Source organism: Aulonocara stuartgranti (genome assembly GCF_965226115.1).
Source record: "Aulonocara stuartgranti genome assembly, chromosome: 4".
Classification (NCBI taxonomy): domain Eukaryota; kingdom Metazoa; phylum Chordata; class Actinopteri; order Cichliformes; family Cichlidae; genus Aulonocara; species Aulonocara stuartgranti.
Window position 1 is genome coordinate 16,000,878 of NC_138942.1, and position 15,481 is coordinate 16,016,358.

Genomic DNA, 15,481 nt, shown 5'->3' on the forward strand with positions numbered 1-15,481 from the left:
CTCGTGGGATTCATAGATCAGGGTTAAAGAAAAAATTCCTGTGAAAATGTTCAGGTGCAAGGACTGGACTAAAGAATGAGTGATTAAGTAACCAATGCCCAGAGAAAACCTCTGAAAGACCTTCAGAAAAACTGGAGAAATATTACTCAAGAACGCTTTGAAAGCTCACAAGAAAGTGTGGCTCCTTGGAAGCAAAATATAAAGAAATGGGGGGTGGCTTTGATTTTTGCACAGTACTGTATTACTCTACTCTTCTTCTAATGTTAGCATGAGATCCTGAAATGTGGAGCCTGGCTTATGTTTAGCATCTTCTGCATACTTCTTTTTATTAAACTTTTTAAAATTGATTTTCTTTCCCATGTTGTTGCCCATGTTTCATTTTCCTCTTTTCCACAGACTGTTTTTGTTTTGTTTAGTTTTTTTGCACAAAGACAGAAGACTGTAACAGCTTGGCAGGGTCAGCATGCTAATAATCCTCAATTCTGGAAAAGGTCTATTGATCACACAGTAGCATATAATCAGTAAGGTATGTTCTTGCTGATCCATTTGCTCTTTTGATTACCTAGCTGGTGAACTTTCTAAACCTCCACACTGTCTGTGCTGTAAGGAGTGAGGATGTGTTTTCTGTCTTTCTCTAAGAAAGAAATCAAGACTAATCAAGCCGATCAACATCTTCCAACCTTCTTCTGTCCAATTTTGGTGAGCATGTGTGAATTGTAGCATCATGTAGTTTTCTTTTCTTAGCTGAAAGGAGATGCACCGAGTGTGGCGTTCTGCTACTCAAGATTTGACATGTTGTGCATTCAGAGATGCTCTTCTGCACATCTTAGTTGCAACAACTGACTATCTTCAGCAGGTTTCTTGACCACGCATGCCTCTACATCAGATATTTGCGTTAACAAGCAGTTGGCAGCTGTATTTAATAAAGTGGCCAATACGGGTGTGCTGAATATACAGCAAATGGAGCATAAAGCAGATTGAGGCTAGAAATACAATCCAGTAAAACAAAAACAAAAAAACATATTTAACCATAAAACTGGAAAAAAACTAAAGTTTATGAACAAATAAAGTTTTTACTGTTATATGTACATATGCATTTTATTTCATTTCATTTTTTTTTTGTATTTGTATTGGAATTTATATATATGGGTTTTTTAGTGTGTATCACAGCTAACGAAAATGTTAACAACAATGTAGGTACAATTATATAGCTGATGGATTTCGGAGCCTTTCAGACGTAGAGATAAAGGAGAAGGAAAATGAGAAAGTGACAGACACACATAATTCTTTAGAGGATGAAGCTGGAGGCTCGGAACAGAGATGAGGGCAGTGCTGCTACTTCAAGGACAGATAAAATGAGAGGGAGGAGCAAATATCTGTGTTTTTTGTTTTGTTTTTTCAGGAAACGCTTCAGGTCACTCCAAAAAGAGCAAATACTAAAAATCAACAGAGAACATAATGACTGGGAAAGGTTAAACAGAAATGCTGTATTTAAGGATAAATGTATCTTCAGCCTATTTCTAGTATTCAAAGCTCGTATTTTTTTTTTAAACCCCCACACAGAAAGGCTGAACAGCAGCACAGACCATATCACAGCATAATCTGACAAGCAGATTTTACTCTAAGGCCGTTCTTTTAGAGGTCAGACGCTTGAAGGGAATCGATATTTGGCAAGTTACCTTTCGGTCCACCGCTTCAGAGCCCAATCAGCCGAGCAGCTGTCCTGATGCACCTAATGGCTCCAGGACAGTGAGAGGATAGAAGCAAAGGGCCTCTCCTGCAGAAACTCCATATCTGTCTTCTGCTTAGGAAGGGGACATAAACATAAATAAAGATGAGAGGAACAAGAATGCACGTGCATTTCAATGGAAGGAAAGACAAGACAAGGAAGGGAGCAAACAGGATTAGCATCATCTCTTGTGCTATCGCAGTGACTGCAGCGTCCTCCAGTCGTCCCTGACAGAGCCCATCAGTCTGCCTCGGCTCTGATCTCCGCTCCATAACACACTGGCATCTGCAGAGTTATCTAGTGCACACACAGACTCACTGAAAAACAACAAGAGCCCAAAGATCTCGTGCGCTGGAGTTCTTCTGTAGTCTCAAATGAATCTGAAGAGATACTAAAGTCTTTTTCCCTCAGCTCTGTTGAAATCAGGGGTACATTAATCAATTATATCCACTTGCTGCAAGCAATATTTTCTGTATGTGTATTTAGTGAGTATTGTTTGTGACACAAATCACAGGTCTAATCATGTAGCCTGCCTCTAGAGTCACAGCACGAGCCAGTCTACATCAGTATGTGGTGTTCTGCTGGAGGGAGGGAAAATAATTAGAGGGAAGTTGAGGGAGGGAGAAAAGGAGTAGAAGGAAAAAAGGTGAGAAAGGAAGAGGAAATCTCAAACATTATTAGAAGAAACGGGAGAGGGAGGGGGTTGCAATTCAGCCATGATGCACTGACAGGGTAATCTCCCCTTTGCCACTTGATTCATATTTAGGTTTTAGTGAATATCTCACCAACTTTCGAACTTAGTGTACCCGAGAAAACTCACCCAGGCATGAGGAGAACATCCAAACACCTCACAGAAATTCACAGAAAGTGTGCAGAGTGGTTTCAGACCTAATAAAAAAAATCATCTGGTAATTGGCAGGTCTTAAAGTTAGTTAATACAACTTCAGATGAACAACAACATGATATATTACACAGTGCCGTTTTATATGTCACAAATATAAGCCAAAAAGGAAAAATAGTGTGAAAAACTAAGTCCACCCTTACTGTTTACATGGGAATTAAGAGTCCAAGTAGCAGCTAGGAACTGACGATGAGAACAATAAGGTTGAAAACATGAGCCATGACCTGTGAGATGGCAACATGAGCTATAAACCTAAAGAACAAAAACATGAACTATGATCGGGCAGTGGCACTGGAACACAGAGAGATAAATGTCAGTGAGTGGGGCGATTGGTCAAGTAAGTCAGAGTAAGCAAACTTAGAGCGCCTTACAGGTTTTACAGGACCAAAGCAGTCCGGGTGAGTGTCCAGAAGCTGGGAGTCCAGAGGGAGTGTTTTCCGTGAATCCTTTAATTGTGCCAGGGAGGCAGGCAGGTGAAACAGATTTCCAACAGAGCTTGGGCTGTGACTTTGATTACCAAGAAGACCAGCGTCGGAAGTGATGAGTATTGCCAAACGTTTATTTATCAGTTTTTAAATGGTAACAAAGCCATTTCTAGGCTTTGGGACTCCAATGAGAGCCATTATCCACAAACGGAGAAAACTTAGAACAATGCCGAACTTCAGAGGAGTGGCAACCCTATCAAATTACTCCAAGCATGTTTGAGTGACTCATCCAGATCACAAAGGAACCCAGAACAACATCTAAAGACCTACGAGCCTCACTTGCCTCAGTTAAGGTTAGAGTTCATGATTCAACAGTAAGAACCAACCTGAGCAAAAGTGGCATCCACTGGGAGAGTTCCAAGGAGAAAACCACTGCTGACCAAAAATAACACAAAGGCTGATCTCACATTTGCCAAAAAACATCTCAATGAAACCTTGAAACCTTTGGGAAATTATTACGTGATCAAAGATGAACTTTTTGGAAGGTCTGAGTCCCGTTAGATCTGGCGTGAAACTAACACAGCATTTCATAAAAAGAACTTCGTGCTAACAGTCAAGCATGGTGATGGTTGTGTGATGATCTGGGGATGCTTTGTAATTGATGGAACCACCAGAAAATAAAGAGACTTAAAAGTTCCTCCACAGTGATGTGAAAGACTCATTGCCAGTTATCGCAAATGCTTGGTTGCAGTTTTTGTTGTCAAGGGTGGCACAACCAGCGTTTAGGTTTATTACTTAATTACTTTTTCACACAATTTTTCTCCTTTAGTATTTACAAGGTTATCACAATTAATTTGCTCTGAAACATGTAAGTGTGGCGACCCTGAAAAGGATAAGCGGGAGCGAATGGATGGATGTATGGATGGTTCTTTAGGTAAGTTTTAATTCAGTTTGTTAGATACACTTATTCAACTGCTCACTAACAAAAATATCTAATCAGGAAAGGAACACTTTCAACAGCCAATGTATGCAGAAGAGCATATATGAATGCATGAATGAATGAAGGTGTACCTAATAAAGTGTCTGTCTGGCTTTGGATGGATCTGATGGGAAGAATGAAAGGGAAGCAAAACTGTAAAATATGGGACAAAAACAAAATAATGAGCTGAAATATGCCAAATAAACCTAAGAACGAACGACATCGATATCAGCAACATTTTTCACATTACCCACAGTTATTCGATCGATTGTAAGTAAGTAAAAACTTCAAAAATGGCTTCATAATTAAGATGGAAACAAATCAACACTGTGAGTCTGGAAAACCTGTTAAAAAATGGGTATTTGAATCGACTAACAACAGCTGCATCGAGGCGTTTTGTATTGCAGAGTGAAGAAGCACCAATACATGTTACTCTGAACATCTCCTGTGATCAAGGACAAACACAACCCACTGGAGACAAAAGATAAAAGTTAATGACATGCAGTAGTGGCGTGTAAATGCATGGGGAGAAAAGAAGAGGCGTGGATAAATAAATGTTTAGTGCATCATGGGAAATCTTCAGGATGTGTCACCAACATCACATAACCGATGTTTCCTAAACTGAAGTGAAAAGCCGATCAGAATGAATCATTCAAATACACTCACACAAATTAAAAGAGTTCACTCTAACTTTAGCCTTCATTAGCCTCTTTGCCTCATTATAACACAGGTTAAAACACAATCGTTCACATTATAGAACAGGTACTGTTGCTGCGATGCTGGGATGCTTCTCCTGCCCTCCACTCACAGCCTTTCTTGTCTTGTTTGTTTTTCTTGGCTCAGCAGCAGGTCTGCTGTATGACGGATGCTGACGAGCAGCAGGCAGACATCCATCTGGGAGGAAACAGCACTGCATCCTCTGCTGGGCTCTATCGCCCACTTAAAGATCAATCAGTACTGAAGGCAGCTAAGGTTAGCACCAGCAAAGCATCCCCGAGGCTTCAGAGAAGCGTGTCTCTGTGAAAGCGATGTGTATGCTGCACTGTTACTGCTTATAAATAGCCTTTTAGGAAATGCGCACATTAACGTTAACAAAGCCACTAAATTGAATTTCTCACTCACGATATAGTGTGAGACAGGGGGATCGTTTTATAGTGTAAAATTCATGTTTGTGGGAGCCTGGTGTTGTCTTCGAGATAGGTGTCAGAAGTCATTATACTTTACAGTTTTAGATTCATGCTCAACCTTTTTTTTTTTTTTGTAGCATCAGTAGGTGGGATCCGGGTGCAGTATGAAACCTGAAACCTTGAGGTTTACATTACACCCACAAGACTTTCATATGCAGGAAGCATCCTGTGTAGATTCAGCCGGCACTTAATTAAGTGTGCGCCGATAACACTGGGTTGGATCACCTTTTGATTTTGATTCATATTGACATGATGGCATCACACAGTTGCTGGAGATTTGTCGGCTGCACATTGTTGCAAAGTGTGCAGAGAAAATATCACCCAAACCAACTACCCAAATATCACCCAAACCAACTACGAGCATGTGCTGGATCTGACTGAGAAAACAGGGACACTGCAGACTCATAAAGTAGATAGTTGTCATTCTCACAGACAAAATACATGAATCTGACTGAGAAAGGTTCAGGGAATTTCTCCAATGAGTGGGTGCACTGCGATCATAAAGGGATGGGTATGTTTAGCAGTAATATTCAAGTAGTTGCTTCGTAAAGTTTTTTTTTTTTTTTTTGTATTTCCTGCTTTTTAAAAAAGCAAAAATGCACCTTACATAATCAAAAAACTTACAGCAGCCAGACAAACACATGACATTTTCATCATAAGGCAACTCTTCTCCACAGGTGGAGCTGGAACAGTCTCTCTGAGCAGATGGTGACCATATTTCCATCTAAGTGCACTTGGCATCGTGCTGTCACTGTAATCTGTCACACACACCCATGAGCGCACGGACATCCATGAAAGGAGCACGCAAGCACACATTTGCAAATAGGGGATATAAAATAAAGGAGTACGTGCAGCAGCAAAATATCCGCTGAGACTTCTCTCACCGCTTCCTCCACCCACACAACTTATGTCATGATAATGCACTTATCACTGTGTGTGCTGCAGTGAACAGGAATCAGGATTCAAGGATTCGGTGAGGTAAACCTGCTTCACGGGCTGAAAAGCTCTTGTTAGCCATGTTTGAAAGCAGACTGGAGCATTTCAAGCTTCCTGATAGATGATTTTCATTTCCAAATACTGAATCAGGAAGTAAAAAGTCTGCCATTACAATAAAAATGCAGTTTCATACGTAATAAAACTACAGCTACAGCACAAAATGTGACACTCGTGTGGCCTCGGTTCAGCAGATGGCTGTTAAATGACGCACATTTACACAAAATTACAAAGTGCGTTATAATGTCCAATTAACCACACTGAGCTCTCAACAGGAAGTTTAATATTTTCACAGGAAAAACTAATCAACGAATCATATCAGTCGTATGGGAACAATCCATCACCATGTACTACAGGGCTAAGGGCTTCTTCTGAGCTGTTTAACAATCCTCTGAAACTGAAAACTTTCTTAATTAAACTTCAGCGAGGTCTGGATAGTAAGATGAAATCCAGCCTGGGTCACATACTGCGTGTACTGATGCTCTGTTCACAAATTCTTTATAGATACAGCTAATGATGTGCTTAACCTTTAAAGGTGAAGCAGTGCATATTGTATTTCAGTGGATTAGCTGGTGAGTTATACGAAGCGCTGAGGACTCACCTCCATCTGGGCTGAGAGCGCTGCCGTTGGATCTGTCAGTGCTGATCTCTACTCTAATAACTCACTATTAAGCATCTGCTGCCGATCAGGAGGTCCAGAGCAAATCGAGTCAAGCAGCTTCATCTGTGAGTCCTCTTGGCTTGCTTTACTCTCACCCCCCTCACTTTGGCTCTGTAAATACAGGGTGATCTATCCACGCGTGCAGTGAGGGAAGGCAAAAACAAAGAAAAAAGCACCTACCTGAAGCATAGCCTGACTTTGTTTATTTCAGTTGTATAGATTAGATTAATGAGAATATTTCTTCAGTCATTTTTAAATACACGTTACTTTTTCCATAACAGGTTTCCAACCTTTCTTTCTTTCCATTTTTTATACATAAGGTGATGTGAAAAAAGAACACACCCTTTCTGCTTCCAAGCCAGGTGTTCATCATGATCATCAGATTGATGATCAGCAAAATGGGAGCACCTCTATAAAAGCAGAAGTTTGCTGGTCTTGAGCATTCAGGTGTGTTTTAACACGATGCCAAGGAGGAAATATAAGCTCATCTGGTGAAAAGAAAATGCCACATACCGACTGTTCGGCGTGGTGGAAGATGGGAGACGATTAGGATTTGTTTTGGGCACTTTGCAGTCACTGAGTCTACCAGGAAGTCCTTTGTGCACCAAAGTATTCTAGAGTCTTCAGTTGTCTAAAGCTTACCTAAAATTTGGTAACACAAAAGGTTAATGATCCCAAGCAAAACAGCAAATCTCCAACAGAAAGGGTGAAAAAGAAAAATAATTAAGGTGTTGCAAAGACCCAGAGAAAGTCCAACTTGACTGAAATGCCGTGCTGTGACATTAAGAGATCTGTGCAAAAATCAATGCCGACAAACTTCAGAGGCAACATTTAATGATGAGTGGGCCAAAATCCTCCACGATGATGTGGGAGACTGATAAAGTCAGGCAGAAAATGATTCAAGCTGTTGCTGCTAAAGGTGGACCTACAAGCTAATAAATCACAGCGTGTGCTTAGTTTATTCACATTTGGAGACTCCACAGTGAAAGCATTCAATTTAACATGACATGATATGAAACGATTCAATAAAACGAAAGAAATTAAGAAAATTGAGTTCAGAAACTGAGCTATAAACTGAATTAGCAAAATCGTTAGCATAATCAGAATGCTAACATCCTAAAATGATCAAAATCATAACTAAACATCGGTATTTAAGCTGATGTTAGCTCAGCTGTGATCGAGAACAACCTCACAGACCTGCTAACGTGACTGCAAACGCTCAAGTTTTATTTATTGTTTATGCATCTGTAATTAACTTAGATTCATTCCAGGTCCCGCCTGAAAGGATCTTGAAGCCAGGTAGGAAACCACTGCAGTAGCAGACAGCACTCATAGATTTCTGCTGTTGGTTCTTGACATAAATTTAATATTTCCAAAAAAAGCATCAGCTGCTGGTTCTTTCAGCCACTGAAAGAGTTAAATGGTTTCCATCATTACGATCACTGTACTAGAGAAGCTTTGCAAGTGAAACAAGTGGGGAAAGGCACGCAGACTTCATTAATAAACGAATCTTATGGCAGATGACGGCAGTTAGTCTATGCTGGTATTTAACTGGATTCCAGTGCTGTGTTTCATCAGTGAACTGTCCCATCAGACAAGTGGAAAAATCCAGGCTAATTAAAATTTTGTTAAATATCTGTTTATTTTCCTTCCTTTGAATTCGGTTTCAATGTCATTATCCAAACTGCGGCCCTTTTCTTACTTTATAGGAGTCAGCACGGCCCTCTGGGGAAAAAACAAACATGCTGCCCACCACTGATTTTCGTGATACTTGAGATCAAATTTCCAGAAAATATTTTTATTTTTTGTTTTTCTACAAACATCCCTAAGTTGTCATCAGAAAGCAGAGCAAAGTGGCCTGATGTGATGCACTGAGCTGAATTGCTGTGACCTTCTGAAATCCTAAATGGAAAGACCACTGGAGCTGAACTGGGCGCTGCAGGTCACAGAGAAGCTAATGGGGAGTGCAGTCCTGGGAGGAGCAGTGCTTTTTCATCTTCAGCTGTGCACCGACAAGGAGAAAGTGAGAAATGAATGAAGGAGACTCTTCCTGCTGAATGAATGAGAAACATGAATAGAAAGGCCTGCTTTAATGGGCCTGGGTTGTGTTCTTATTTGTAGATTTTTGTGAATAGTCCTGAGATTGATTTTGCCAAGTAAGTGCCATTATTAGTGAATGAAAAGGAAATTCTATTTAGGAAAACCAATGAATGTCAATGCTGCTCGTGTTTTCCCATCAGGTCTAATCTTTTGTAGCAGGTGCTGGATATTCATTTAAACAGATATATCTAAATCAAAGGCAGAAATCTATCTGCTACTTATGTATATACACTCAAGGGCCACTTTATTAGCTACTCATTGCTAGTACTGGGTTGCTACTGATTTAATTCTTCATGGCATAGATTCAACAAGCTGCTGGACTGTTCCTCTATGGAGATTTTGCGCCATATTTACATGATAGCATCACACAGTTGATGCAGATTTGTCAGCTGGACATCCATGATGTGACTCTCCCGTTCCATCAAGTCCCAAAGGTGCTCTAATGGATCTGTGTACAGTGAGATTGACATCTTCAACACATCAGTTGTAGAGGATTAGAGCTTGTGACATGGTGTGGTATCCTCTCAGAAGCACCCTTTAGAGCAGGTGTGTCAAACTCCAGACCTCCAGGCCTGATGTCCTGAAACTTTTAAATGTGTCCCCGCTGCAACACACATGAATAAAATTAGTAGGTCATTAGCAAGACACTATAGGACTTGACTGCACCCCAAGGTGGCAACCCCTAATCCTACTCAAGTAAATGTAAATAAATGTAAGCATTTGGAAAAATTGACTTTTATTGCACCATGTTCATGCCCTCATGAGCTGCAGCAACATAAATCAAATGGCTGAATTGCCAGTTGCCTGTTTCAGGACACCGGCCCTTGAGGACTGGAGTTGGATGGGTCATAAAGAGTTGGACCTGGTCAGTAATGATACTTAGGTAGACTGTGGTGCACAAAGTGTGCAGAGAAAATATTCCCACACTAGCAGACCAGGATGGATGCATGCTTTCTGCTGTTTATGCCAACGACTCTGCCAGAAATCCTAGACTTATCAGACCAAACATTTCCATTCTTGCTGAGCCTCTGCCAGTTATATCCCGTTTCCTCTTCTTAGATCACAGCAGTAGCACTTAGTTTGGTCTTCTGCTGCATTAAGGTTCAATGTATTGTAACTATTGCCTTTCATCTCAAACCAGTCTGGCCATTCTCCCAGAACCTCCGGCATTTCAATCCAGAGGACCGTTGCTCACTAGAAATTTTTTCTTTGCCTGAGTAGTCTCTGTAAACCCTGAGGTGGCTGTGTGGGGAAAATATCAGTAGATCAGCAGATCCCGAAACACGTCCAACACGTCTGGCACCAACAGCCATGCCACATTCAGAGTCACTTTATGTCAAGTTGAACTTCAGCAGGTCATCTTGACCAGGTATACATGCCTATGTGTACTCGAGTTGCTGTGATGCGATTGGCCGATTAAAATTTATCCCACTGCTTTGATCTGGGTGCGAGTACTTTGAGGGGGACTAATAAATTAGAAGGAGTAAAAGTGACTAAGCTCAGATAATTATAAAAATAGATTTCCAGGTCACTGAGGGGCGAGCAGAAAAAGTGAGACACGATCTTCACAGGTCCAGAGGAAATGTGCGCCTCTTGTTTATGACACTGCGGTGCTGGAGGTCTGGCTCGGCGTGAGAGCGAGAAACCATTGAGTATTTAACAAAATGCACTCAGAAAGCACTTCACTGATGCATCATGGGTAGCTGCTCTCAAATCACAGCAGGTTTGTGTCTGAGAACAAGCTCTTTTTCGATTTAATGAAGTAGGAAGAGGCAAAGTACATTTGGGCCACATCCTACAAAAACATAATGAGATTAAGCTCTGCTCCGCTTCGCCCGTCATCCTCCTCTCGATTAGATTCACCCATTTTAAATAAGCACAACACAGAGACCGTGTCAGAGTCACACACACCCACTTTTCTCTTTTTATTCAGTGATAAATAATTTCCTATGATCATAGGCTTTACGTGTAGACATCCGATCAAGGCAAGAGACAAATTAGAGGGCACACATGTTGCCACCATTAGAAAATAATAGCTGAAACAAAAAAAAACCCAACAAAAAAAAACAAACAAACCAAAAAACAATGAGGTAAGAAGTTCTCTTTTTTATACATTTGTGGTGCTTCTATGTCTGTTACCTATACTGTTGAATGCACAGTGCTTTCTAATACAGAAATCCTGCCTCTTGTGTCTGTACATTATTTAAAAAAAAAAAAAAGAAAAAAAAAAAAAGAAGTAGGTCATGGCACAATACTGAACCAACCAAGACAGGGCACTGCAAAGTGTACAGAATAGCCGTATACATCATCAGACTGAGAGTAAGAAAAGTTGAGCAGGAAACAGAAAATATAAAACAAAAAGTCTAAGACTTGGCGAGTGAGCGACTGCGATCGGTTCAACACACACACACTTTCCAGGACAAGTCCTAGGGTCAGCAGCTTGCATGCTCCCTACATTTACAGTATGGTATGAATGTGTGAAAGAGCTGCAATGACTGAAGGAGAATGAATCAGCAGCTATTTCGATAATAAATCAGAAATGCTAATCTTCTGCTGGTTCCAGCTTCAGCAGTGACACCTCTTTTCCCACCAGCACAGCACTGATGCTGGGCCAGCTCTGCCGTGGTGTATTTTTGAAGAACTGGCTCACATTTTGACAGGTTTGATGGGGTAATTTCCGTGGGAAGAAGATAAAAATCACATTGGACAAATCGGTGGGCTCCATTTGCCAATCACTGCTGAATTTCTTGCAGTAGCTCCAAACGCGCCCAGTGAGAACAGTAGTTCCAACGATCCTGTGCCGACACCCCAGTGCTGGTGGAAAACGAATCATTTCTGCCTCTTGTGACTTTTTATTTTATTTTATTTGTTTAGTTAAGGAAAGGCTCTGTGAAGGCCAATGGAAGATAGGATGGATACATTGTATCTGTTTGAATTTGGTGCCGTGTTTAATCCAGAAGTGTGTGAGCTACGAGGTTGTGTCGATGGACAGAAGTCAGACTTATCAGTTCAATCTCAACATTCACTGATTTTTTATTTTTATTTTTTAACTTTCGAGAGACTCGCACGTCCCAAGGATGTTATCCATAACAAATCAACCTTGATAAGTCCACTTCTAAATCCTAACTAAGAGCCTTCTAGTAAATTCAAAACTTGCCTGAGGATCATTGTAACTTTACACTGGTGCTACCACTGCCCAGCTGGGCTGAAGACACCATTGTGTTGGTTTTTACTTCCTTTAAAGATATATCAGTATAAAAGTTCAGAAATTCACAGATTATTACCTTTACTCTTATACCAGTGCTGATGAGGAGGATGTGTCTGAGTGGCAACTACTGTAGTCGCACCCTCACTGTTAGTATAAATGGTACAGAGCACTGCAATATTGTCCCATTTACATGGTTCAAACCTAATTGATTATATTTGTTAAAGGAGCACTCTTTTTGTTGTATTTTATGCAGTTTCTATTTGTAGGAAGAGACCAGAAACAACCTCAGACATCACCCTGATGAAGGCAAGACAGCTAAGAACTTGTGATGAGCAAAGAGTGGTGCAAATTAATCTGGACACTGATAAAGTAATTACTACAATAAAACCATGTTAGCTTGCACACAGTGCAGACTGTGTGCAGGGCTTTCCCCCTCACAGAGGACTTTTTGGGATCCTTTAAAAGACCTTATGCCAGAATCACCAAATTGTTTTTTTAATTAAAGGTTTAATTTTAATGTGAAGTGTTCAAACCTACAGGAAAATAACTCACTGAAGGTTCACTGCAGGCCAGGAAAAACCCTGCAAGGGTAAATATATTTTTGTATTTGTGTGCGTTTATGTATGTGTGTGTTGCATTCACAGACATCACGAGCAGCAAACCGAGGCACAGCCCCCCTATGCATGGACCTGACCTGCAGTCCGTTCACTTATGCAGAAAGAAAGAAAGAAAGAAAGAAAGAAAGAACAAACTGCTCCTGGCTCACTTACTTCCTGTCCAACATTAAAAGGAGAATACCACTGATTTTTTAGCATTCGCATGTTATTTTCACACCACTTGTAACTTCCAGCTTCCACTCAGGGAAGCTCCCAACCTGCAGAAAAATGCAAAACTGCAGTGATCCCTACAAAATACTTTGAAAAGGCCACTAGGCATGTGGCTGTGCTTAACGCAATTAAGTGTATTACTATAAATACGAGGTGCGTTTATGATGATTCTCTAAATTCACAGTCTTCTAGTTACTGGCTGTGGGAGTGTATCAGCATGATGGCGTTAGCTGATGGCTTAGCAGAGCTGTCTACACTCGCTAATACTTTGCTGCTATTAATAACACTATGCAAGGTCTTACAGTAAGTGGCATTCTCCTTAATGGTGCTTGACCTTGTATTCTGCTGCCCAGGGAGGTCAGCCTCCCCTTTGGGGCTACCTGTTCCTGAGCAGTAGCCGGCTGGAGACAAAAGAGGAAGCACACCTGCATCTTCCTCTCATCCACAGCAGCCCGTGTGTGGCCCCCTGACAGCTGTGACCTCAGCTGCTCACCTCTCCCACACACCTGGGGCTGTGCAAATGTGACAGGAGAGAATAAACCCCACTCTAGAGCCAAGCTTTTGCAATCTCCCACCTCCCCCGAAGGGTTTCCTTCAAGGGTTCAGCTCAGTGAACCTCAGTAACACTCAAACAACTTCAGTGGACAAAGGTGGTGGGGGAGGAAGAAGAAGAAGTAGAAAAAAAGAACACAAATTGTACAACAACAGAAAAAACACAAAACTAAAAATAGCTAAGAGAAGCCAAAAACAGCAACAGGAGCGGTCGTGACGGCGCAGATGATGCTGAGAGCGGCGAGGTGGGGCGGGTGGCTGGAAATCATGTCGAGGAGTGACTTTAGTGGTCCTCAAGAAATGTGCGCCAGCGTTGTGGTCGCGGTTGCCATGACAGCAGCACATTGAGCACCCTTTCCAACAGAACAACAACAGAGAGACACCATTTTTCTTTTTCTTTTTTTCCTTCTTTTTTTTTTCTTCTTTTAAATCAACAGTGGCAGGGTGCTGCAGCAGCCTCGGCTGCCCTCGCACTCCCCCAACCTTTTGCGTCCATGTCCCCTTTAAGTGTTTTGTTCATTTATTCGTCTTTTTAGTCGCTGGGTACTCCACGGTGCTGCGGTCCCTCGACACATAAGCAGAAACTTCCCCCGTTTCAGGCTTCTGGCCAGAGTTAGTCGTTTTTGATTTTCAGTCATTTTTGCATGTGTGTTTGTTTGTTTTTTAAATCCCATGACATTTTCAGAGCCTCTCGTGTCAGTCCAGAGGCGACAGCGTTGGAATCCTCAGCCCGGGAGGCAAACTTTGCCTGCAAACAGCAGTCCCACTATGGTGAAGAAGATGGAGAGGACGAACAGCACGTATGAGGAGCCGACCACCGTGTTGTTGGGAAGCTTGTACGGCTGGCCTCCCACCTCGTTGATATAGAAGCCTATTGGGAAGATGAGCGCCGCCATGCAGAACAGGATCACTGGAAGCAAGGGAGGGAGAGAGGAAAAATATTAGTTCCTTAAAAGATGACTCGAATTAATCTGTAGCTTTTCCTCAATGCACTGAAATCTTGTGTGTAAAATAAGCTCTGGGGACAGACTGAACTGATAAATGACACTAAAGGAGTGTCAGCTCTTATTCTAGTCTTTGTTCTCCACAGTGGATTCAGAAAATTAAGCCTAACCTCATCAGCTTGAGCAGAAAGCATAGCCTCAAACTGACTTCAATTTTCGGGAGTTCATTAGTGAGATACAACACCGCCTTTCAAATGGTGTAATTGTCCCTTCAGAAGCAAACAGACCCATGGCATGCAGATAATTCTGCCTTGCATTTTCACAAAGATGAGAGGCAGAGGCACTCAATTATGTAATGTTAATGTGCGTCATAGATTATACATTAGTCTGACAAGCATACACTAGCCTGAGTCCAAGCTCGCCCAAACCAAATTTAGTCTCCTGTAGAAATGAGACATTTCTATTTTTAGTTAAATCTTCCTCCGAAGAGGAAACAAAAAGGGCAGCTGCGCAGACATCGCTGAAAATACCCCGAAAACTTCAACATTCAGTTGATGAACAGCAGCTGACTGCAGAAAATTGGAGAAATGAAACACTCAGAGAGAGACATGTTCATGAAAGCAGCAGCTGGAACTTTCTATAGACAGAAGATTGAAGCAGGCACTGAAAACACTTAAAAGCACATCATATATGACTACAAGGTAAACGCAGCACTACAATCATTAGAGTGAAACTTAACCAAGAAAGTGAAAAAGCCATAACTTATAACTTTTCGGTCACATTTTAATACACTGCTCAAAAAAATTTAAGGAGACACCTGATCCTCAGCAAACCTCAGAGATGTCCGTCTGTCCAGCGAGGAAGCAAAAACCCTGATTCAGTGCTTACTTATATAAAAAGTATAAGTTCAGGTGACAAAAGGATTTTTTTCCTTCATCTTCAATAAACCTGTGAGGTCATGAGATTACCGAAGAG

General features: G+C 41.4%; 1 protein-coding gene across 1 annotated transcript in view; it reads right to left on the reverse strand.

Annotated features, from left to right (window-relative positions):
• Positions 1-10,870: 10,870 nt before the first annotated feature.
• Positions 10,871-15,481, reverse strand: part of mosmoa (modulator of smoothened a) — a 30,285-nt gene continuing 25,674 nt past the window's right edge. The window contains exon 3 of the mRNA XM_082530283.1: positions 10,871-14,472. Coding sequence (XP_082386409.1) covers positions 14,288-14,472 — 185 coding nt within the window. The 3' untranslated portion in view covers positions 10,871-14,287. The remainder of the gene's footprint in view (positions 14,473-15,481) is intronic.